Below are 25,972 nucleotides of genomic sequence, written 5' to 3' on the forward strand. Positions count from 1 at the left end.
TCCTCAAAGGGCCAAACTACTACAGTTGTTACTTTGTTTTTTGCACACCTCTCAAGAAAGTGGTCAGGCATTTTGGGAGCAGAAGGAGGGTGACATTCCCATGCTTAGCAAAATGTAGTTTAGCAGGAATGCACTGTAGTTGAGGGAAGGAAGCCTGATCAGTGCATTGGGAAGAGCCGCTTTGGTGCTCACAAAATCCAAGTGCTTGAAGTGGGCCCCTACCAGCAGTGCTCGAAGCTTCAAAGGATCCACCCCTCCTTCAATATCATATACCTGCTCTGCAACAAGGGTCTGCCCCCCTGCCCCATTGTGTAACAGTAATAATGAATTGGGAGCAGGAACAAGACGGTGACTGAGCAGAGTACTGCTAGTATTTTGTTTCCAGTTAAGGCAATGCTTGAGGGCAGATACTGTAATGTCTAGGCTGTGAAGTGGCACATCTGTAAGCTTAAGTGGCTAAATCAGAATTTGTTTTTCACTCAGCCAGTATGAAGGTCAGTGGTCAGCATACATCAGCAAATGCAAATTAAAATCACTGAAAGAAATTGAGGCCTGAGCTCACTGGGCTCCTTGTAACCAACGTTGTTCACAGAAGAGGGCCCTGTGTGGCTCTCTATCCAAACAGACAAAACAATTGAAAATGGAAGCCGATGCAGGCTGTGGAAATTGGAAGGGTCAACAAGTAATGAACGGGAGTTAAAGGAGCAAAAGTATGCAAGTCATGATAGTGAGACGGCATGCTTTGGGGCCGAATAAAACACCTGAGCAACTGTGAGGGCATTCTCCATGGCCATAACAATGAAGAAATGGCAGACAGGGTTGTATATAATTAAGGCTCATTTATTTACTTAAAGCTTAAAAGACATTATTCCTTTTTTGTAACTTTAAAGAAGAATAAAACTATTTTTTTATTTCCACAATACATGTCCTCCTTTCTCCTCTTTCCACATGGAGGGTTGTGAGAATAGGAATGTAATCGTATACAAAATAATAACTCTGAAATACATAGTGTAATCCGTTTATCAATGCAGTGCCTAACATTTTTTAAAAAGCCAGCCCCGTTGTCCTTGTGCATGCATATTACAATCTTACAATATCAATCAACACTGTTTTATGGGCTTTTTGCAGCATGTTGTTTGCACACATGATAAGAAAAGACAGTTTGTGCTATAGCCAAGCCACTAGCAACCATAAATAGGTACTTTTCTTTTTAATGCATGCCAATTTCCTTTTTTTTTTTTTTTTTTTTTTAAAAAGGTGGCAGAAAGAGAACAATTGAGGATATTGTGTTTGAGTGAGTAAAAGTAATTACTAACCTCTAGTTTCCTAAATGAAATGCCAAAAACCTCTAGTTTCCTGTTGGTAGACATTTTACAGTAAGGCAGAGTTTAGAGTTTTGTGCTAATATAGTATCATGATTTGTAGTAATTTTAAATGAACTAGCAATAAATTACTTTTGAATAGTTATAATAACATTACTGAATACCACTACATGTGCAGAGTTGCAGCAATCTGTGATACAAAACTACTGCATCCTAAGCTAAAACACCATTGCACAATTCCCACAAATAGCCAGTGTAGACGCTTTCCACAGTATGTGGGTAGAGCAGCTAATTATTTGTAATCCACAAGCATTTCTCTATTGCTCAAACCCCCCACCATCTGGCTATAGTATCATAAATGTTGATGAAATTTTAAAATGATGATGTGAACTTTTAAGACATCGCACAGCCCTATGTTGAAATGTCCTCATAGACACTTGTACATAAGTAGGTACCATTTAGTAAAAAATATCCATATTATCTGAGTGCGCATCTGTCATTTATTACAAGTCATGGCAGAACATTGCTACTGCAAATGTAGGATAATAAGCAGAATATAGTTAGGCGAAGCAGGGCAAGCAGACAAGCTAAAAAGAAGCATTCAAACCTCAAGAGAGTAGTACCAAAAATCTGTAATAAAATGTATTATTTCCTGTTTACTTTTGTTACTACAATCAAGCTTCATAAACATGAGAGGTTATGTTTTCTTAAATTGAAACTTTAGCTATTTCAACTACTTCAAAGTGACTATAGTCTGAAAGTTTTAAACCTTATTTTTCATGTTGATACCCTTTAGCTCCATTATAAAATGCAAAAGCAGGTGGGTTATGTTTTTAAACATTGTCAAATATGTTTTATTTAAAACACAATTTCAGAATGCAATTTTTACCATAGTTTTGAAGAGAGAACTTTGGATTGAAAACGCAGATAATGTAGGGTAATATATTATATTAAACAAACAACAAACATTTTAAATTTAATATCTACCTTTTTACACCATCTATATTTTGAGGGAGCACATTATATTTTCTTAGAGCCAGAACTTTTGCCAGGATTCTAATATTAGTCAGAAGAGAAATTGATCTGAAGTATGTGGACTCGAGCAGTTACAGTAGTTTTTCTTTGTAAATACAGTGATTGACATCTGTCACAAGATTTTTTTTGTTTGTAGTTTGATTTTCTTATTACAAAACAATGTGAATACACCAGAATATTTTACCAAAGGTTGATGTCTGCTATACACAAACAAGAGTTTTTTATTGTTAATGTTTTCGTGCTTTTAGTCTGTACTTATTATATTAATTACTGCTCTGCAAAATACATATAATTATATTTTAATGTGAACTTGACATCTTGTCAAGTTTGCTACTAGATGTTTTAAAAACATTTTTTTCCTTACTTTAAAGGTGTTTTCTTTGTGATGGATATTCAAACAAAATTCTGATCATTCAGTCTGACTTTGAAAACAGTACTCAAAGTGCCAACCTCATTGCTTCTGCAAAGTGAGTATTTTCTCTCTTTATTGCTCTCAAGCTTTTACTACTCATTAAAAGTTGTTATCTATAAAATTGATTAATTAAGATTTGTCAGTTAATCATTGCTAGTAATTTTTGTGGTTTCAGCAGTTACTGAAACTTTGATGCATTTTGCAAAATTGCACATTGTTTTTTTAACTAATGTAAAATACCAATAAGACTTTTATTTAAGATTTTATATTTCCTAAAGAATATGAACTTCCTTATGTATTCCTATAGCTATATATGCTCTCCTCTTTTCCAACAAAATCTCCTACAGCTGATTACTGCACTCTTCCCTCCCTCATTTAAAACAAGGGTGGACAAACTTTTTTGGTGGCGGTCTGAACAACTGAGACTCCGGTAATTTAGCAAATATTTAAATGACAGACATTAACTTTAAAAATACTGGCTCCAAGAAGTGGTTCAATTATAACACCTTTCCTGACTAAAAGCTAACAAAATCAATGCTCAAACACCAATAAGAGAGCAATTTTAAAGCACAGTGATTTTATTATGCCATTGTTTTAGTCATGAACATGAATCTCCATCACTATGGACTTTTAATATCACCTGAGAATCTGTTTTTGCAACACATATATTTTTTGCAAAGATTTGTATCTTATAACAATGATGCACACAACACATTTGCAAAGCCAAGGAAACATCAACATCAATATATAGCAAAATCCACACGTCTGTCTAAACACTGATCCTGAAAATGGAGATGATTTGCTTGGTACAGTTGATTCAGGTTATTCTAAGCTTGAAGAAATAAAAAAAAAATCTTTACAAAACTGAAAGGAGTCCACCTGGAAAGCCTTTAACTATCTTCCTTTCGTGACATGTTGAATCAACGTTTGAAAAAGCACAAATTACTGGAAGGCATAATTGGGATGGTACCACTGTAAGTGCATTTTACTACTTGTCTCATCAAACACATTGGTTGAAACAGAGAAATAATCTGCTTTGGTCAATGTGCTACTGAAAAGCCATTTCCATTCTAGCATTCTTTCACTTATGTAAACAGTGCTCTTAATACTTATTTATACACAGTCCCGGAGTCATGCCTGATGAATTGTCTTCAGGAGTGCCACCACCAACTAACAACAACAACATCATTTATTTATATAGCACATTTTCATACAAAAATTAGCTCAAAGTGCTTTACATAATGAAGAAAAGAAAAATAACAGACAAAATAAGAAATTAAAATAAGACAACATTAGTTAACATAGAAAAGGAGTAAGGTCCGATGGCCAGGTTGGACAGAAAAAATAAAAAAAAACTCCAGAAGGCTGGAGAAAAAAATAAAATCTGTAGGGGTTCCAGGCCACAAGACCGCCCAGTCCCCTCTGGGCATTCTACCCAACATAAATGAAATAGTCCTCTTTGTAGTTAGGGTTCTCACGGAATCACTTGATGCTGATGGTCATACAGACTTCTGGCTTTTAATCCATCCATCATTGTTGGAACATCACGGTACTTTGAGTAGGGACACCAGAAAAGGAAACAGAAGAGAGAGTAGGGGTTAGTACAGATTTTAGAGCCACCATGAATAGTTATTATAATGAATTGGATATACAGAGTATCAGGATTTAATTTACAGTGAAGTTATGAGAAGGCCATGTTAAAGTAATGTGTTTTCAGTAGTTTTTTAAAGTGCTCCACTGTATTAGCCTGGCGATTTCCTATTGGCAGGCTATTCCAGATTTTAGGTACATAACAGCAGAAGGCCGCCTCACCACTTCTTTTAAGTTTTGCTCTTGGAATTTTAAGGAGACACTCAGTTGAGGATCTGAGGTTACAATTTGGAATATAAGACATCAGACATTCCGATATATAAGATGGGGCGAGATTATTTAAGGCTTTATAAACCATAAGCAGAATTTTAAAGTCAATCCTGAATGACACAGGTAACCAGTGTAGTAACATCAAAACTGGAGAGATGTGCTCACATTTTCTTTTCCTGGTTAGGATTCTAGCTGCTGCATTCTGCACTAGTTGCAAACGATTTATGTCTTTTTTGGGTAGTCCTGAGAGAAGTGCGTTACAGTAATCTTGTCGACTGAAAACAAACGCGTGAACCAATTTCTCAGCATCTTTTAATGATATGAGGTCTAACTTTTGCTATGTTTCTTAAGTGAAAAAATGTCCTAGTGATCTGATTAATATGCGATTTAAAATTTAGATTACAGCTTTTTACCTCCATTTTGACTTTTAATCCTAATGTATCCAGTTTATTTTTAATAGCCTCATTGTATCAATTATTGCCAATCAAATCCTAATGTATCCAGTTTATTTTTAATAGCCTCATTGTATCCATTATTGCCAATCACTAAGATTTCAGTTTTCTCTTTAATTTAACTTGAGAAATTTACTATTCATCCATTCTGAGATACAATTTAGACATTGTGTTAGTGAATCTAGAGAATCGGGGTCATCAGGTGCAATTGATAAATACAGCTGTGTGTCATCAGCATAGCTGTGGTAGCTCACGTTGTGCCCTGAGATAATCTGACCTAATGGAAGCATGTAGATTGAGAAGAGCAGCGGACCCAGAATAGAGCCTTGTGGAACACCATATAGGATATCATGTGTCTTTGAGTTGTAATTACCACATCTAACAAAGAATTTTCTCCCTGCCAGGTAGGATTCAAACCAGTTTAAGACACTGCCAGAGAGGCCCACACATTGACTAAGGCGATTTCTAAGAATATTATGATCGATGGTGTCAAATGCGGCACTCAGATCTAAGAGGATGAGAACAGATAAATGGCCTCTGTCTGCATTTACCCGCAGTTCATTTACTACTTTAACGAGTGCAGTTTCTGTGCTGTGATTTGTTCTAAACCAATTGTTCAGTCAGTCAGTCGGTCTGTCTTGAGTTTCTGACATATTTAAATGGTCCTGCTTCAGATTAAAAGTGTAGCCAAATATCTTGTGTTCACTTGCACTGAGGAACCTGCTATACAGACACATAACTAAGTTAAAATGCTCCAAGATTTTCAACTTTATTGTAGCAGAAGTGTAGAAGAGGTATACAGTACATGGCTAACATTGGATAATACTCAGCCCTTGTTCCTTGCAGATAATGAGCTACAGATCATCTGTATTTTCAATTTAAAAATAAAATAAAAGCAATAAAGATCTTTCTTTTGTTATTTGTCCTCTCCTGTCAGAGTTTTGACAGGATGAGCAGACCTACAAAGGATAGCCAGAATCCAGTCCATTTGGATTTTTTAGTAAATGCTGTCAATGACCACGATCAATTAAGGGCTCACTAACCAATATGCTATACATTAAAGCAGACCACGTTTCAGGCATGCATCTGTACACGTCTCACAGTATGGGGACAGTTTTATTTATCTTCATTAACAAGCATTTAGTCTTAGTGAATCTTTGCATTATAGTAAACTATAATTGCAAGATTTACTCCAAGCAGTTAAGAAAGTCAGGTTTACATATACTGTAAGGACAGAGGTTTCTTCTAGGTTATGTAAACCTCACTCATTGATCCGACTATCCTTCCCCACTTTAACTTGACTTTTAGAAACAGGAAATGAAAGAATAAAGAAAGTTTGGGATTAGACTATGGAAATAGGGTGCAGGAATACACCACAAGAAAAGTCTACAGAAACATGCCCATATTCCAAATACTATATATATATATATATATATATATATATATATATATATATATATATAATAAGGAGACTTCTCTTGGCTACAAAGTATCAATGATGTCAAGTGAAGCACAACTGATGTCATATACTTCTAAGCTGGAATAAAAATGTTTACAGGTAAATAAACCTGTGTTTATCCTTCTATGTAGAAAAGTGTACATACAACAAAAACATAGTCTTAAGTATATTATTACTACTGAGTAAATTACCCTTAAGTATATTATTACTACTAAGTAAATTAACCATTTGTATATGTTTTCCATTTTAATTCTGAATACTTCACCATAACTGACAGTTACACAAGCCACAATTCCAGACGTATTTAAGTATGTATGTATGTATTTGTTTTTTTAGATACGCTGCAATCAATGAAATTAACAAATGCCTCACAAAAGACGTATCAGTCTCCATTTATTTTGTAACAAAGCTTCCAAGAGTGCAAGGTGGGACATCATATGTAGGATTTCAAGGAGGTAAGACTTCTTTTCAATTTATGCTGCAGAATAGATACTCAACATTTATGGAAGTTTTAATGATTTAGTTTACAGATAATCCATTTTTAAACACCACTATTTGAGTTTTTTGGTTCTTTTGGTGGCAAAGCCTGTTGCTACCAGTCTACACACAAATATGTAGATGCTGCATAGGAAATGGTTAGGATATTGATTATTTAGAAACTAAAAATCTAGTGACTGTGAGTTACTGTAAATTTAACTGTTCTGTTATATAGTTCCATATCATTTTAATTAAAGAGAAAGAATAGATAGTATTTTTTTTTAAAGTCACTGTTTGGACATTTAATAACTGCTACTGAAGTGGCCACTAGGAGTCAAAGCTGCAAAAACAAATTGTTTCTAACTGAAATAAGTTTATTGTTCTGCAGAAATGTCCCTCACTCTCTGAACTGAACATTAAGTGCCATGTACCATGAAAATCAGATATTTGATCTGTTTTTGTGTAATTTAACAACTTGAAAACTGTCTTTATCTTAGTAACATGGAATCCAGCACAAGTTTTGTGTTAGAAATGGTGTGTATATATTTTTGTAAAAACTGGCTGAAAGCTTCAACAGGCATTTTGATGACTTTTGGGTTTCATAAAGGTTATTTCTGTTTGTCAAAAATCATTGCTGCATTAAACCCAAGATGCTTTTGTCTCAGATCTGGTCAAATTCAAATTACAGATGACACCAATCCACAGGACTTCTTAAAAGCTGATGTTTTGTACAGAAAGAAGCTAGAGGTCATGTACAATAAGGCTAATATACAGTGGGGGAAATAAGTATTTGATCCCTTGCTGAATTTGTAAGTTTGCTCACAAAGAAATGAACAGTCTCTAATTTTTATGGTAGTTTCATTTTAATGGAGAGAGGCAGAATATCAACCAAAAATCCAGAAAAATAAATGTTACATAAAACTTATAAATTGATACGCATGTCATTGAGAGAAATAAGAGTCTTTCCATTAAAATGATACTACCATAAAAGTTAGAGACTGTTCATTTATTTTTAAGTGAGCAAACATACAAATTCAGCAGGATATCAAATACTTATTTCCCCACTGTAATATCATTACAATATCAGAAATTTATGTAAATAACAGATATGGGGCTAAATATAACATAGATAAGTATACATTATTTAGAAAAGATATGCCAAACCAAAAAGATAGTTGAGTCACCACTTAGGTTAAACAAGATTTCAGTGCTAGTCTTCTTCAATTAAATAATGAACTATATCATTGTGAGGGTGTTTGGATTAGATTACAAAGCTTTATGAAAAGAAACCCCATTTTAGGAATGCATGCAGACAATATTTTCAATATAAATCCTTTTAATAAATATAAAAAACTTTAGAGGTGATTCTAACAGTCATAGGGGACATAAATTACCTGGGCAAGCCTTATAAATTGCAGAGTGAACGAACAGGTTTTTTGTTGGTATAATCAGTGACTTTTTTTAACACAGTATGTTAAGTACCAAATGTCTACTGTGTAGATTTTGTTATTATCAGGGTAGGATTCAGGTGATAGGTATTATTGAACCATTAGGTTCTAGTGACCATAACATAATACATTTCATAGTGTTTTACCAAAGTGCTTATTCAGGAAATAAGTTTAATATTTAGTAGTGAAATTTTTGAACAAATGTGAGATCCACAAGGTGATGAAATCCAGCAACAGCAGTCATTAGGTTTGGCATCCCCTCCAATTAGAAACCAAGTAATATACTGCCAGTTTAAAGCATATGACATATATAGTGAGGGACGACTAGCACCCTTTCACGGCTGAGGCGTCTCTATGTGGAAGGACGTGGGAAGGCAGCATCTGCAGGGTATTGTCTCTTCCGGACAATTAGATGGCAGCCCCCTGGTTTGTGGTGATGCCACAGATTCCTACAGGGCACCATGGGAATTGGGGTTCTTCTACTCAGCACTATTGGGCTTCGTGGGTGCCACCAGAGGGTGCTGAGGGGCTGAGGAGCCTGTTTTTGTCGCACTTCAGCTTTACTAGGAAGTGCTTCTGGGCCTGGCCTTCTAAACACTGGACATATTTCCAGGGACAATATAAAAGTAACCGTCTACCTCAACTCGAACAGCCAGAATTGGGAGGAAGGAGGATGAAGCTTGTGGAGGGGAGCACAGGTGGCAGATCCCATTTTCAGAGAGAGAGAGAGAGAAGGCAAAAACATTGCTGTCTGCTGTTGTGGTATGCTTGTAGTTGTGGCGTTGGACATGCTTGCCTGAGAAGAGTTTCCCACAATAAAACTCTATTTATTTTATTCTTGTGTCTGAGTCCTTTGTGTCATGTTTGGGGAGCTGGAGTGCACCCTATATGCAGTTTAATGCCTTAATGTTTCATGAAAACAAGGCATAGAACAAATAAACAACAGCAAATAAAAAAATAAGTCAAAGAAATCATTAAGTGCACAAACTGTTATTCAGATTTTTGATTCATTAAACTAGCCACCTTTTGCTGATATAACAGCCGAACTGTGGTAACCCTTTTGATTCAAAATGCCAGTCACTCTGTGCAAGTCACCAACTCTGCCTCCAGCAAAAGAACCCCAGAATATCACACTTCCTCCTCTGTGTTTGACAGTGGGTGTCACATACTGAGGAACCATCCTTTCACTAGCCCTGCGGTGTACAAACAACCTATGTGATAAACCAAACATTTCATATTTTGATTCATTGGTCTATAAGACTTTCTTCTAGTCTGCAGTAGTCCACAGCCGGTATTTCAAGGCCCTATTTTTGTCTTTTAATAAATGGCTTTCTTTCTACCACTCGCTCTGTCAAACCTTCAGCACAAAAGTTTCCTCTTTACAGTAGAAATTGAGACTTTCTTTTTGTGATCATTATTACTGGAATTTACCATTTACATGGGGTTTGGAGAGTGTGTTGGGTCTTTTTTACCCTCTGAACCCAACCTTATTGATACCACACTTTAATTTGCTACGTATTGCCTTTGATTCCTGTATGTCTAATCATTTTCCTCTGATGATGACACCTGGTAGGTGTTCAAAAGCTTAGGAATAAACTATTTTATGATTAATTTTCTCCTTTAGTGGAGATGTAGAGACACCAACTTTATCAAAGACCTTCAGTTCCATATGTACGTATAATGTTTGTGATTAATGTGGCCGGTTTAACATCTTAAAAAATATTGTCGCTTCCAGGGCAGGCAACGTGTCCTGGGTATGATGTTAAACTGCATCCGTCTCTGCAAGCGGTCCTCTAATTTGCAGGGAAATCATTGGGATCGGTGGCAGAATTGGCACTCCAGCCACCATAAAAAAAAAAAAAAATCTTCACACAGCTCTTAGACGACAGAAAGAACTCCTTTTTGCTCTCCACGGGAGTAGCTCTGCTTCCATAGGAAGGCTGCTTGCATCATGATGGGGATGGGGGAAAGCCCTTGGGAGCTCCATCCCTGGAGTAGTTGAAACCGTTGGAAAGCCAATGGGGTCAGGTCTGTTGGGGATCAGAACTGGTGTGATGCTGAGGCATCGCCCGCTGCACGGCAGCACTCGGGTCCCAATTTGAGGTGGCCCATCCGGGTAGGCGCATGGAATGTGTTGTCTCTCCGGCAAGATGATCATCTTCCTCTGCTGTTGGAGGAGCTGTGTAAACTGTGCATTTCAGTGGTGGGACTCTCTGAGGTGTGTATGCCTGGGAATGGCCAGATCTCTCTAGGTGGATACACCTTTTATTGGTCTGGTCACTCTGATTACTGTTATACTCAAGGAGTAGCTGTTGCTGTAGCAGATTGGCTTCTTCTGATGGTGTCCTATGTCACTCCTTTCTTCTCCTTCTTCTTTTGGCTGCTCCCATTAGGGGTTGCCACAGCGGATCATCTTCTTCAATATCTTTCTGTCCTCTGCATCTTGTTCTGTCCACAGCGGAGCATCTTCTTCCATATCTTTCTGTCCTCTGCATCTTGTTCTGTTACACCCATCACCTGCATGTCCTCTCTCACCATAAACCATAAACATCCATAAACCTTCTCTTAGGCCTTCCTCTTTTTCTCTTGCCTGGCAGCTCTATCCTTAGCATCCTTCTTGCAATATACTCGGCATCTCTCCTCTGCACATGCCCAAACCAACGCAATCTTGCCTCTCTGACTTTATCTCCCAACCGTCCAACTTGAGCTGACCCTCTGATGTACTCTTTTCTAATTCTTATCCATCCTCGTCACACCCAATGCAAATCTTAGCATCTTTAACTCTGCTACCTCCAGCTCTGTCTCCTGCTTTCTAGTCAGTGCCACCGTCTCCAACCCATACAACATAGCTGGTCTCACTACTGTCCTGTAGACCTTCCCTTTTACTCTTGCTGATAACACTCCTGACGCTCTTCTCCACTCATTCCACCCTGCCTGCACTCTCTTTTTCACCTCTCTTCCACAATCCCATTTACTCTGTACTGTTGATCCCAAGTATTTAAACTCATCCACTTTCATCCACCTTCACCAACTCTTCTCCTTGCATCCTCACCATTCCACTGACCTCCCTCTCATTTACACACATGTATTCTCTCTTGTTACTGACCCTCATTCCTCTCCTCTCTAGAGCATATCTCCACCTCTCCAGGGTCTCCTCAACCTGCTCCCTACTATCGCTACAGATCACAATGTCATCAGCAAACATTGTAGTCCACAGAGACTCCTGTGTAATCTCGTCTGTCAACCTGTCCATCACCATTGCAAATAAGAAAGGGCTCAGAGCCAATCCCTGATGTAATCCCACCTCCACCTTGAATGTATCCATCACTCCTACTGCAGACCTCACCACGGTCACACTTCTCTCGTACATATCCTGTACAACTCTTACATACTTCTCAGCCACTCCCGACTTCCTCATACAATACCACAACTCCTGTCTCTCTCTCTCTCTCTGCTCCTGACGGAGGGGGTGTGAGCTGCCGCCTTCAACAGCTTTGTGCCATGGTGCTTCGCATACTTAAAAGCCAAACAGCCCTATTGATTTGTTTGCTTTCCTCTCGCTTTCTGACAGTCTCTGCTCCTGACATGCACTCCTTTGAAGAGGAAGATATGTTTGCATTCTTTTAATTGTGTGACGGAACTGTCATCTCTGTCTTGTCATGGAGCACAGTTTAAACTTTTGAAAAAGAGACAAATGTTTGTTTGCAGTGTTTGAATAACGTTCCTGTCTCTCTACAACATCCTGTGTTTCTGTGCAAATCTGTGACCCAAGCATGACAATGTAAAAATAACCATATAAAGATATGGTTTCTACTTCGCGGATTTTCTTATTTCGCGGGTGGCTCTGGAACGCAACCCCCGCGATGGAGGAGGGATTACTGTACTTCTCCATCAACACCCTCAGAGCAAACATCTCATCTGTAGTGGTGTTTACCTGCATGGAACCATACTGCTGCTCACTAATCATCACTTCCCTTCTTAACCAAGCTTCCACTTCTCTTTCCCATAACCTCATGCTGTGGCTCATCAGTTTTATCCCTCTGTGGTTACTTCAGCTTTGCACACATCCCTTATTCTTTAAAATCGGTAAAACTACACTTTTTCTCCACTCCTTGGTCATCCTCTCACTTTCCAAAATCTGGTTAAAACCCCCACTCTCCATCAACACCCTCAGAGCAAACATTGCATCTGTGGTGCTCTTTCTTGGCGTAAAACCATACTACTGCTAACTAATTACCACCTCACTTCTTAACCTAGCTTCCACTACTCTTTCCCATAACTTCAAGCTGTGGATCATCAATTTTATCCCCCTGTAGTTACTACAGTTCTGCACATCCCACTTATTCTTAAATATCGGCACCAGTACACTTCTTCTCCACTCCTCAGGCATCCTCTCACTTTCCAAGATTCCATTAAACAATCTGGTTAAAAACTCCACTGCCATCTTTCCTAAACACTTCCGTGCTTCCACAGATATGTCATCTGGACCAACGGCTTTTCCATTTTTTATGTCCTTACTTCCTCCTTGCTAATCTGTTGCACTTCCTGATTCACTATCTCCACATCATCCAACCTCTTCTCTCTCTTGTTCTCTTCATTCAAAAGCCTCACAAAGTACTCTTTCCTTCTGCTAAACACACTGTCTTTGCTTGTGAGTATGTTTTTTATCTTTATCCTTTATTACTCTAACCTGCTGCACATCTTTCCCAGCTCGGTGCCTCTGTCTAGCCAATCGGTATAGGTCCTTTTCTCCCTCCTTAGTGTCCAACCTCTCATACAACTCATCATACGCCTTTTCTTTAGCCTTCGCCACCTCTCTCTTCACCTTATGCCTTATCTCCTTGTACTCTTGTCTACTTTCTGCATCTCTCTGACTATCCCACTTCTTCTTTGCCATCCTCTTCCTCTGTATACTCTCTTGTACTTCCCCATTCCACCACCGGGTTTCTTTTTCCTCCTTCCTCTGTCCAGATGTCACGCCAAGCACCCTTGCTGTCACTCTTACTACATCTGCTGTGGTTTCCCAACTGTCTGGTAACTCTTCACTGCCACCCAGTGCCAAGAGCACAGTGGCCTCCATAAGGATGATCAGAAGAAATGGAAAGCACCTGAGTTAAATATATGAGTGTCACAGCAAAGGGTCTGAATACTTAGGACCATGTGATATTTCAGTTTTTTCTTTTTTAATAAATCTGCAACAATTTCAAAAATTCTTTTTTTTGTCTGTGAATGTGAGGTGCTGTGTGTACATTAATGAGGGGAAAAATTAATTTAAATGATTTTAGCAAATGGCTGCAATATGACAAAGAGTGAAAAATTGAAGGGGGCCTGAATACTTTCCGTACCCACTGTATGCAACATAACTATCCAAGTAATGCACGGTGTCAATTTTTAAGTGAGATAACAGGTACAGATATCTTTTTTAGCATGCCAGGATCAAAGGTATAGAGGAGTGTTTTCCAATCGTTTTTCTGTGGTGGCACACTTCTTGTAACCCAAAAAATCCCATGGCACCACAATTCTACCAACCACAAAAGCATTGCATCTGTACATGTGCTAAAGTGTCAGAAGGGACAGGAGGTGGCAAATAAAAACAGTCCAGAGATTGCTGTTTGCAGACTCGGCATTTACTCAACACTTTGAATGCATTTTCTAGCTGCTTTGTTCCTTTACCCTCTCGTATAGATTGTGTTCTCTTTGACTTACTCCACTTACCTGGGTTTAGAGGCAACTTATATGCCTACTGTCTCTCAGCTCTGTGAGAATCGCTGGCAAACATGGACCCCCAACACATCTCCTGGCTGCTAAAGTGTTAAGTGCTGTTTCTGCAATATAGCAATCACAGAGTTGATTTTATGTTGGCTTTTCCAGGTAGTCCTGTCCTCGGACAGATTTTGTTCAGCTGAGGTGCATGTCACTCTTATGAACTGTAATTTCTACAGTGTACCAGTTGAAAACACTTTTGTAAAGTATAATCATCAAGTCGCTTATGGTGGTGAACAGTTGAGGATAGTATTTATGGAGTTTTAACACAAGTGTTAAGAGCAAAGGTTAAACAATATATTAGGAAAGCTAAATGACATTTGGAGAGAATTATTGTTGAAAAGGAAAATGTTGATCCAAAGAAGTTCAGTTTCCTTATAGTAAAGGAACAGTCAGGGAGAAAGTGTATTAAGGAGAGTAAAGCTGAAAAAAGCACAAAGAGAGTTAAATAGTAAATTTTCTGAACTTGAATTTTTGTGAAGTTTACATGTATGAAAAAGTCAGTAACCTCCCAACAGTAACAGAAATGACAAGGAGCTACAAGGAGATCTAGAGGGAGAGTTGCTACTTAGATTAAATTAGATGGGATAACATTTATCTGAAGGTTTTTTAAGTACATGTATTAACCCTTTATGTGAAGAAAGAACAAATAGTATCCCATTATAATAAATAAAGTGATCAGGCTTATTCAAGTAACTGGTAGCACTTTATAATAACTTTCATTAATAAAGCATTAACAAGCATTATGTAATGTTCTTTTTGATGACTCAGGCACCGCCGAGAGTGGCAGGCTTTTCAGCAGCTCCTGTGAATTTCCCCTTGGGATTAATAAAGTATCTATCTATCTATCTATCTATCTATCTATCTATCTATCTATCTATCTATCTATCTATCTATCTATCTATCTATCTATCTATCTATCTATCTATCTATCTATCTATCTATCTATCTATCTATCTATGTTTAACAGATCATGAGTTCATGTTCATTCATATAGCTATAAATGTAATTAAATGTTAATTTATGCATTAGGTAATGTACTTTTAAACATTTAAAATGATTTAACAAATGGTTAGTAAGGCATTTTTTACCGTTTGTTAGCACATTACTCATGTTGACACTGCATCCACTAATGTCTAGCTGATAAGGGACAAATATCTATAAATATTAGTTATACATGCTTTATTTACCATATGCAAGTGTGTGGTTCATTAGTTGTATAGTCTGTTAAACTGGTTATTTAATGTTCTGGCCTGCTTGTAACACTGCAAGATTTTTTGCCAGCTTTCACATTTTGCATGTTTTCAAATCAGGTATTCATGAATTGTAGATGTTTTGAACAATTTGTCCATTGTAATCATTTCTGCTTTCTTATAAATCATTTATTCATTAGTTGGAAATGTTTTTGCAATGCCCAATCTAAAGTTGAAACTCTTCATACATTATTCAGGTTTGCACATGTTTATAAACAATTTATTTATTAGTTGTGGAGGTTTTTGAAGACTTTGTTATAAAAAACAATCCAGATTGTTTATATAAGACTAACAAAAATATCAGATTTTATATCATTCAAGTTACATCTCCAGGAAACATATAACAGACCTCTCTAACAGTTTCAGTTCTGAAAAATAGTTTAACAATATTATAGGCACAAGAAACTAACAACAAATGCCCATCATATTTTGAGCCTGTTCTAAATTAATGGAATTATTTCACTAAATCTCACAAGACATAGACGTCAAACACTCCCTACAAAGATTTTGCTGTTGGCGTGGCGATATCTACCTATCGTCGTAAATAACTGAGAAGTAGCCGATTGTAACAGCGTTATGGATGATGCTTGCATCGAAACAGCGTCAAAAAGGAAAACACACTGATGACAAGGATATGCCAAGCATGTGTAAGTAACTTCAATATGAATCGAACTACTAAGTATCGGTTGTAATGTATACTTATTTGTGTTTTTGCAGTAGCTTTGTCGTTTGTTAAGTTTACATTGCGATTATTTGTCTGCTCTCGCTGACGTTACTTACTTAGCTAAAATGTCCTCAATTGCATTTTAACAGTGTAATAAAGACGCTATATAGCGCCTGACCCGGCACAGATTGACGCAGAGGCACGTACTTAAACAAAGCAGGTTTTTATTTTTCTTCAGCCGTGGGGCACGCCTTCCCCGTGTCCCACAGGCCCAACACAGTCCCAAAACACTCACAAACTAACCACAACACTCTTCTCTTCCTTTACCACCACTCCTCCTCAGGCTTAGTCCTCCTCCTCCCGACTCTGGCTCTCTTGAGTGGTGGTGGCTGGCCCTTTTTATATCCCACCCGGAAGTGTTCCAGGTGCTTGACTACCTGGTCCTAATTGGCCTTCTGGGTGGGGCTGTAGAATCGTCCAGCCATGCTGTTGGAAGGAGACAGCCCCCCCCTAGCGACCACCCCGGGCCCCAACCAAGTTGTGGAGGACTCCATCTCCCATGGAGCCCTGCGGGAGGTTGGGGAATCAGCGTCGGCCAGGGAGGCTGCCACCAAGTGCCCCGTGGGAGGTATTGAGCTGTCCATGGCTGCTCCCCCGGAACATACACAGCAGGGGCGTCCCGGCCGGGCATGGAACCCGGCTGTTCATAGCAACAGGCATCACTAATGCGACACACACATTCATGCTGTCGTAAAGGAAAATGCAGGAAGTTCTTGACAGAGAAATGAAGCAAAATTTGGAATTGCAGAGCTAACTAGAGATAGGGATGAGTTGCGGCAAATGTTGTCGTTTTTTCTCCAACAAATATTTTTAGAGTTATGATCAGACTTGCACAAATATCCAGGTAGAATTTTCAATCATTCGTTCATAAAAAATTGGTTCTGTTCATTGATATTTTTGGGACTGTTCTGCGGGTAGTGCTTCTTAGGATATGTCATAGCATCTCAGGTTGAGGTCTGAACTCTGACCTGGCTATTCAAGAACACTAATTTCTTACATTTAATCCATTTGGTTGTTGATGGGCCACTATAAAGAGTTTAGCTTTAGTCCAGTCTACTCACTGATCATTGACACGTTATTAAACATCCAGTTGTTTTTGTGCGAACTTGTGATCTATAGAAATGTTCCTTTTGATAAGAAGTTTTGTCTGTGATGTCCTTCCATGAACAATATTCTTGTTCAATGTTTTTCTCATGGTGGGCACATGAACTTGGCAAGTTTAAGGGATTCTGGCAGGTCATTTACTGTAACCATAGTCTTCTTTTTCACCTGTTTCAGTATTGCACACTACACTCCTGCTGTGATCTTTGTAGGATGCTCACTTTTGGGAGAACAGCAGTACTAGATTGGCATGTATTCTGCAAGGGTTTCTTTGAGATGCAACTTTATATCTTGTGGCGTAACATTAGTATTCTGGCTGTACGGTAGGACAGAATGATTTGGGGAAATATCTAACTGCAAATTTTCTGACAGAAAATGCAACTGTGATTTGATTTACAATATAATTTTTTAAAGTCAAGCTTCAGTTCAGTAGCTGTGACTTGTGGCTCAGTAGCAGCATCTAAATATTGCACAATTTGTAATAAGTAGAACATTATTTACTGATGTCCAGCATTTAGCTTATAAATTGACAAACCACGTAATAATTATCAAAAATTTAATTTACTAGAAATGCAACCTAAATGTTACACAAAATGTCCAAATATTGTGGATTAACTCTTTTAGGGCTAATTTTTTTTTGTCTCTTTTCTCCCAGGGCTGAATATTTTCTCGAAAACTAACTTTTTTTAAAAAAAGACCACAATTGAAATCAACAAAAAATATTTACTTTTGACAAATGTTACTGTCTTGCATGTTGTATGAGCCTGCATACTCTATGATTTCACATACATATCACATACATTTTACACCGCAAAGTCCTGCAAAGTCTGATCTCGCTCAAAGCAGCCAATTTCAGTCATTGCCACATTGCACTGCTTACAATATGTGTTGCTTTGGTGCCTACTTATCAATTGTCTGTTGCTGCACTTTCTCACATATATTGTTAGTGTGTACTGTAGAGAGACAAGTCACCCATTTGCCATCGTGCCATGCCACTGCCACCAAGTTTTCTGCCTGCATGAAAACCGTATTGTCACCTCTTTTCATCTTCAGCCTGTCTGGCTTCAACTGTGAAGCCATGTGTATTCTGTTCACCCTCACTGTTCCACAAGCTCCAATTCCTTTGCTCTGTAGCTCCACGAACAATTCTGGGCATGTATAAAAATTGTCCAAATGTACACAACATGACCCAAATGTTCATAGCCCTGAAGCAGCTCCAGCACAACCTGACTTGTCAAAGGAAGCAGTTCTCTCCTTGAAAGGAATACTTTCCTGTATATGTAATTACTTTCAGGTAGAAACCAGTGTTTGCTTTTGCCAATACAAAATCCTTTATGCCATACTTTGTGGGCTTGTCTGGCATATATTTGCAGAAAAAAAGGTGTCCCTTTTATTTTATCATAGATTCATGCACAGACAAATCACACCCAGGCTGATAAAATTGTTTCTATGTTGGTTCCACAATGTCAAGCAGGGGCTGAACTTTGTGCATGGCGTTATAGCCTGGCTCACCACATGGGATTTGCTTCTGTTTATTACAGAAGTGAATAAAACTCTGCAGCATCACGTACCTATCATCACACTGCATAACCTGTCCAAAGCCATCAGGGGACAAAGCACGTTTGGACCAATGCTCCCTGAAGTTATATCACCAGTTCTGTCCCATCTCTATTTGTAATGCCACAGCGAGCTTCATCTCGTCTTTTGTTGTGGGTTTCCACTTTGAAAAACGAGAATGCGATGCAAGCGCAGCCCGTGATTCAAAAAATTTCTCTGCTTACCTGTTTGTCTCGTCTTACAGTAGCTGAAAAGCAGCATCAGGAGAGAGCAGCCTGAAGTACAGCAGCTGGTGATCTGTCGTGTCCAACAGCAAGCCATGCCGTCTTGTGAAGTCTGGTAGACAGTTCGGCTCCCACAGATCAATGTCTGTGTATTCCTCCCATGCGAACCTTGCCGTAGATGCATCGGCTGCACGAATGCGTTCAGCTGGCACGGCATCGGCTGGTGTCCGATCAGCTGATGCTGGCTTCTCACTCTCTTGTTCAATCTCCTGATCACTGTCAATAAAATCCGATTCTGAAAAATCAGAGTCCGACTCCGCGATAATGCGCAAAACATTGTCTGCCGAGTGTTTTCTTTTCTGCACTCGCTTCGCTCCCTTGTGACATGTCGATGCCATCTTGCCATTGTTTACATTTCGCGACTCACGCACACGCAAGGATTAGTTGCCGAGTCAACGAGTCAGCATTCCTCCAAGCACAGAGGGAATGCCTGCGACGTGACAGCTGATTGTCGCCCTCTATCCCTAGATGTCGACTTTTGTCGACATTCGCCCTCAACCCCTCCTGTAGCCAAAAGTCGACATCCAGGGATAGAGGGCGACAATCATTCGCCCTCAACCCCTCCTGTTGACAAAAGTCGACATCCGCCCTAAAAGAGTTTAAAAAAAAAAAAAAAAAAAACATTTATTTGCAGATAGCTAGCATTTAACCTTTGAACTTTTTTTCACAAAGACTGCCAATATAGGATATAGTGCAGAACAAATAAAATATTAAAATTACTCCAAACAACAGGAGCCTTACATAATACTTGCTTCCCTGATGTTTCTTCTTCTTCTTGACACTCATTGTGGTCTTTACAAATTTTTTGTCATTAAAACCTGCATGTCAACCTTTGCTGGTTTCAAACATGAACGCCGTTACGTGACTAGACTTCCCCCAGCACTCTGATGACGCACTCATGGCTGGTATGCACAGGAATTTGCAAGCCAGTTTTCTCAGCATTGTATAGTTAACATTGTGCATTAGGGCTGTGAAGTTAGCCAAAAAATAAAGTTTGAATAATTAAATTTAAAAAGATAAATACTCAGATATATTTTTATACTTAAGTTAACAATGCTGTTCTTAACATGTACGTTTGTACTTACGATTATGATAATGGGTGCAGCGGCAGCTAGAGCAAAAACAAACACCAACTTAAAAGTGGTACTTGGATAACTGCTATTTAAGTTTAGGAGCAATCAAAATCCCAAACAGCTGCACCCTATAAAAGAGAAGCATCAGCACCACTGTCTTGTTTTCCTTCTACCACTGATGGGTAGATGCTTAAGTTTAACCCACACAGCATGTTTGGCACGAAAGCACAATCTTAACATTCTCCTCAGTTGCTCAACTTTTCATACAGACATGTCCTGTACCCTCACAAAAAGTGCTTTCCCCTGGGCTCCACCACAGCCCTGATTTTCATTCCTCACAGCTGTCTTTGCAGCAGCAAGACAAGTCACAATATGTTTACAGGTCAGGACAACAGCTGAGCATTACAAACAGGACCCTAACAACATTGTCTTCATGCTTTGCATCTCATCAGCAAGTAATCAATATTAATAATGATGTAGCGAGGTGCAGTGCCTGTGCATTTCCTTGAAAGGATTTAGGGTCCTTTTCATGGCTACTTTAATGGCTTGCTGTCCTGACAAAGATCAAGACAAATAATGACCAATCAGTAAGACCACAACAGTGTGAGAATAGTCAATGAAGCTAATGCTGAGATACTATCCTTGCCGATTAACCAGTTTGGGTATGCTTTGCCATCATATCTGCTAGTAGGGCACCTATCAATCAAAAAATCACCTATCCACCCAACATTTTGCATATTTTAATATGCAAATCAATATAAATATCACCTTCCGTTCAGTGTTTGTTTAAAAGAAAATGGGAGAGGCACATGAAAAAAAGAATTTCAACGAATGTTAAGTGGAGGCAGGGAAAAAACATAATATTTGTTGGCTTAAGCAGTGGTATTAGCAATAAACACATGGGGGAGACACTCGAAAGTTCAAGTTCAGAAAGTCACCCAGTGCCCAAAATAAAAAAGAAGTGGTCAGATGTCACAGTCAAATTGAAAAGGCGAGTTACAGACTGCTGTTTGTTTATTCTGAGAAAAGCGCTATATAAATGCAAAGAATTATTATTATTATTCTGTTTCAGACAGTATTACAAAAGGTGACCCCCATGCCAATGACATAATGGTGCTGCTATGCCAAGCACATCTTCGGTGCACTGGCTGCACACACACCTCTGCCTCGGAAACCCGCTGGGTGACCATCTGGCTGTGTGCAGACGGACACTGTTCTGAGTTACAAAATGCAATAGTGGATGCTGTAAGAGATATGGCCAATGAACTAAGGAATATAAGGGCTGTACTATGTGATATTGACCACAAATTAAATGAATTGGTTAAAAAATAAATGCTGCATCTGATTACCTCTTTTTACATTCTGTTAGTTGCGTTCAAAAAAGTTGTAACACTGTCTGATTTGATTGATCCTTTGATGGGTCAGGGTCAGGTTTATCTTCAGTTACGGGCAAGCCATGAATTTGGAATAGATTTTATAGATATTAAAGAGTTCTTTGTAATAGATGTTGATACCTTAGGAATAATGAAAGTGATTTCACTTGTCCACTCCAGGGACAGCAAATCAAAGCAGGTGATGGAGTGTAGGGGTCTCTATTTCATTGTCCAAACTCCGACATAAACAAATAGTCCACCCTTCCAGTCCAGCACAGTTACCCTCTGGAGTAAAGGGATTGCTTCAACCTCTGTTGCGGCCAAACCCTATCAGCAATTGGTTCTGGCTATGGGCAGCAAATTCTGACCAGATCAAGCTGTAGCATTGTGAGAGAAGAGCAGTTAGTTGAGGTGTAACAAGGATTTTTACAGAGAGGAGTAGAAGTTTTGTCATTAGCTACCTGGGTGCACATAAACCCATCTTCTTTGTTGACCACTGGTGTGAAGTTCTGTCCATGAATATAACTCATCCTTGAATTATGGTCATTTGTTCAGATCTTGAGTTCATTTTTGTGTTTTAGAGAGAGATGTTTCTGGCTGTTGCATGGTCTGGTATCATCTTATCAGATAAGGCTGCAAATGCTGCATTCAAAAGGAGGTCATTTAAGACAAACTGAGACTTTTTAACTGGCATTAAGAGGGCCTGGCAGCAGTTCACTACACCAGGATTTTGTTACCAACCCAGCAAAATGGATAGTCTGTCCTACAATATTCCAATCCTATGTTTGACCTACTTGTCCCAAGTGTGTTCTCTCATACTTTGGTAACTATGTTGGGAGGTTCTAAGATAGTAATTTACATACATACTGTATACAGCCATACCACATGCGCTTCAGAACAGGTGTTTCACCTGAAGCGAAGCATATTTGGGCCTGGCCAGTACTTGGCTGGGAGACCATCTAGGAAAAGCTTGGGTTGCTGCTCAAAGAGCTGTTGGTGAGGCCAGAAAGGGGTGTTTATCCTGTGGTCTGAATGTGGATCCCAATGCCCCAGTGCAGTGACGGGGACACTATGTTGTAAAAAATGGCACTGTCCTTTTCATGAGACATAGAAAAGAGGTCCTGGTTCTTAGTGATCATAAAAGATAAGACCATCCAGGTTAAATTGCTCACCATGGCCTAGTCATTCTGGCCCCATAATCATTTTCTCTATCTCTAATTGGCTAACTGTCTCACATTCTAAACTCGAGTAAAACATAGTGTATATTTTGTCATTATTTTGCAATATATGTCTAAGGAATATAAACAAGTGCAATTTTCATTCACTAGTAAAGATTTTGTGAGAGTTTCTCCATGAATGCATTCATGCTGAAAATTTCATGCATTGATGAAAATAATCAAGTCTGCTTGATATCTTCCCTTTTGTAGGTCCTTGGAGTTCTGTTCATATTGATGATCTCAGAAAGTCAAAGGATATAGTTTCTGAAATTACAGCTCTGAAAAACATGACAATCAGTCAGTTGTTTGAAGAAAAAGCTGAAGGTATGACTTTCTGACTAAGGGTTAATTATTACTGTAATACATATCTTTGGTCATTGTATTTCTACTTAATTTGTGTATACATTATTAATCAATTGTAGCATCTGAAATTATTAAACCAGAATAAGTTAATTTCTGTTGTCGACTCATGATTTAGTTGATCACAGTGTGCTGACTCTAAGTACACAATGTTCTTAAAATAGTTTGTGTTGACTAGAAATTGCATATATTTTAAAATAATTTAACTGTTTGAAAAGATAGATACTGTCAAAATGTAATATGCTCTAATGTATGTGTGTGTGTGTTTGTACTTTGTACAACTAGTACATATATTATTAGATGTTCAAATGGTTTGGGGAAAATTTGAGGATGTACTAGAAGTTTTAAAGTATACCAGAACTGGATTAATCATGTCTGAAAATGTATCAATTAATTACTCTAGTGAAAGGTATCAGCCAGTGAATGTTTTTCACCTCCTACATCCTGATATATAAGAAAGTTTAGTTTGCATTAGTGTGTCTCCTTAAAAATATTTAAGACTGAGGTGACTCTTCTTTTGTTTTCTAATCACCTTTACTAGTATTCATTTTAAATATTTTTTTTCCTCATTATTGGCTTTTTATTTAACATTGTCTTCTGATGAACAATGTAACAACCAAACATTTAAAAATGTAAAATAAATTGTGTTTATTGTTAACTGTGTAATACAAAAAAGACGTTAATACCTTTTAAAAGTACATTTATAAAAAGAATAATAACACATAAAAGGAATGACACCCATGATTGAAATTCTAAATATTTAAAGTCAGTTTCTTAATAATTGTGTTTTAATTAATTTAATTTTGTAGCTATGGAAGTAGATGACAGTGATCAAGAAGTAGAAGCATCAAAAACTGATGAGAAAGTTGTAAGTAGTTAATGTCCTTAATTAATATTTTGAATATTTGTGAGTGAAGTATGAAGCTGGTTAATCATCAATTATATTAGTCATTATATTAATAATATTAATCATTAATTTATACTTGTTTTAAAATAACCATGCACAATGTTTGGTGAACAGCTAATGGTAGGTAGATTGATTGATGTTATCTTTTTTTTACTTACTTAGATCACATGTTAAAAAAAGCAAATCACAAGTTCTAAATGTATGGGGTTTTAGTAGAAAATATTTGAAATGGGAAATTACAAACTAAATGGTTTTAGAAAGGGTCTTGGTAACAGTCCATGTCTTATGTTTGGCTTAATAGTTATCGAAGGTATATTCTTTCATAGCAAAACAATTCTGAAACAACTTAAAAGACAAGTGCAGGATAAAGAAACATCTTTTATGGCAGGCATAGAATTTAGCATACATTTTTAAAAATACATTTACTGATAATGTCAAATTGAAAACTCCATTGAAGTGATTTGGGAAAACTTCCTCAGTTTAACAGTATGAGAAATACCTCAGAGATTCCTAATTCACATTCAGACAATTCACATTGAAATACAGATAAATCCAATTCTTTTTGAGTAGTCAAAAATATATTGTAGATATCTCAAATTTATATTCTTACAATACAAAATGATGCTTTGGAATTCACTCATCTGAATATAATTATTTGGAACAAATAAAATAACAAATGAAGTTGAAATTGATACTTTTCAGTGGAAACAGTTTAAAATTTGCATCCATATTCATGTTTCATGGTTACATATGTAAACGTGGCATGTCTTCTGATCAAAAGCAATCGAATCATCCATTTTTGTCCATAAAACTATAGCATTTTACACAGTTGCCCTTTATTTGTTGTATGTGCAATCTTTCCATCTGGCACTTCACCTGCACTTTCTTGGTGGCTACTACCGTGAACATCCATCAGCATGTTGCCTTTTATGGGTGAGGCAGCTTTCAACTCACTTTGTTCACAGTACCAAACAGGATTTTTGGCTCTCCACATGTTTGCCAGGGGAAGTGATGTAAACATTTTCTCAGTGGAACATTTTTCCTTTTGCCTGTGAACAAACATCAAATATTTTGCTGAAATGACACACAAATCTTACTTTTAATTCTTTGTTTTTTGGGTGGTTATCTTGTGAAGGGTACCAAGTACAAGGTCCAAGCTTTATATACCTGTAGGCCCCTTACACTTCAGTTTCAATATAAAAATTGACTTGTGTGATGCCAAGATTGCCTATAGGCTTGGTACCTTCTGGGACCCTGACATCAAAGGTCACTATGTTCTTTTTGTCTTTCTCATCCAGTCCTCTTCAGGATTGCGGGAGACCTTAAGGTTGTAGCCGGTCTCAGCCTCAATCCAAAAAGTGGATCTGAGCTGTGGCTGCCTGCAGCACTCAGTACTCCTTGCCTATCTTATAATGCCTTCCCAGATGCAGCCTGCCATCTCCCCGACCCTGAACCTGGATCCAAGCTACCCAACATGGCCACTAGAGCTCCCAAGGTACCTTCCCATCTAGTGGATACCGCTGCTCTCTAACCTCCTCATTTCAGCATGCTCCAGTGGCCTCTCCTGCTCTTGCCCGATCCAATGCTAAGTGGATGAGAGGAGAACCAGTGCACAGAATTTTGCAGCCTTTGAACATGCTCTTCCTTGTGGCTGATGCCAACTTTCCTTCTCACATCCTTTCCTTTCCAAACAACAATTGCATCACCAACAAAACAAAAACAAAACACAAAATAATCTTCTCTTTACACTAACCTATTCCACTTACAGTATATTCCAGCCAAATGTAAGGTTTCACTTGCTCACAGTGCACCGGCATGGGCTAAAACAGATTGTGCTAAAAATCAGTAAATAATTAAACAATTAAAACACCCCTTCGTCTTACTACAATTTGTTA

General features: G+C 38.1%; 1 protein-coding gene across 1 annotated transcript in view; it reads left to right on the top strand.

The window, feature by feature from the left end:
• Positions 1 to 25,972, top strand: part of LOC114643479 (E3 ubiquitin-protein ligase rnf213-alpha-like) — a 367,913-nt gene that overhangs the window by 196,504 nt on the left and 145,437 nt on the right. Inside the window, 4 exon segments of the mRNA XM_051918940.1 lie at positions 2,729 to 2,824; positions 6,877 to 6,995; positions 23,021 to 23,134; positions 23,980 to 24,038. Of these exon segments, the coding sequence (XP_051774900.1) occupies positions 2,729 to 2,824; positions 6,877 to 6,995; positions 23,021 to 23,134; positions 23,980 to 24,038 (388 nt within the window).

Source organism: Erpetoichthys calabaricus, chromosome 14, assembly GCF_900747795.2.
Source record: "Erpetoichthys calabaricus chromosome 14, fErpCal1.3, whole genome shotgun sequence".
In the NCBI taxonomy this organism is placed as follows: Eukaryota; Metazoa; Chordata; class Cladistia; order Polypteriformes; family Polypteridae; genus Erpetoichthys; species Erpetoichthys calabaricus.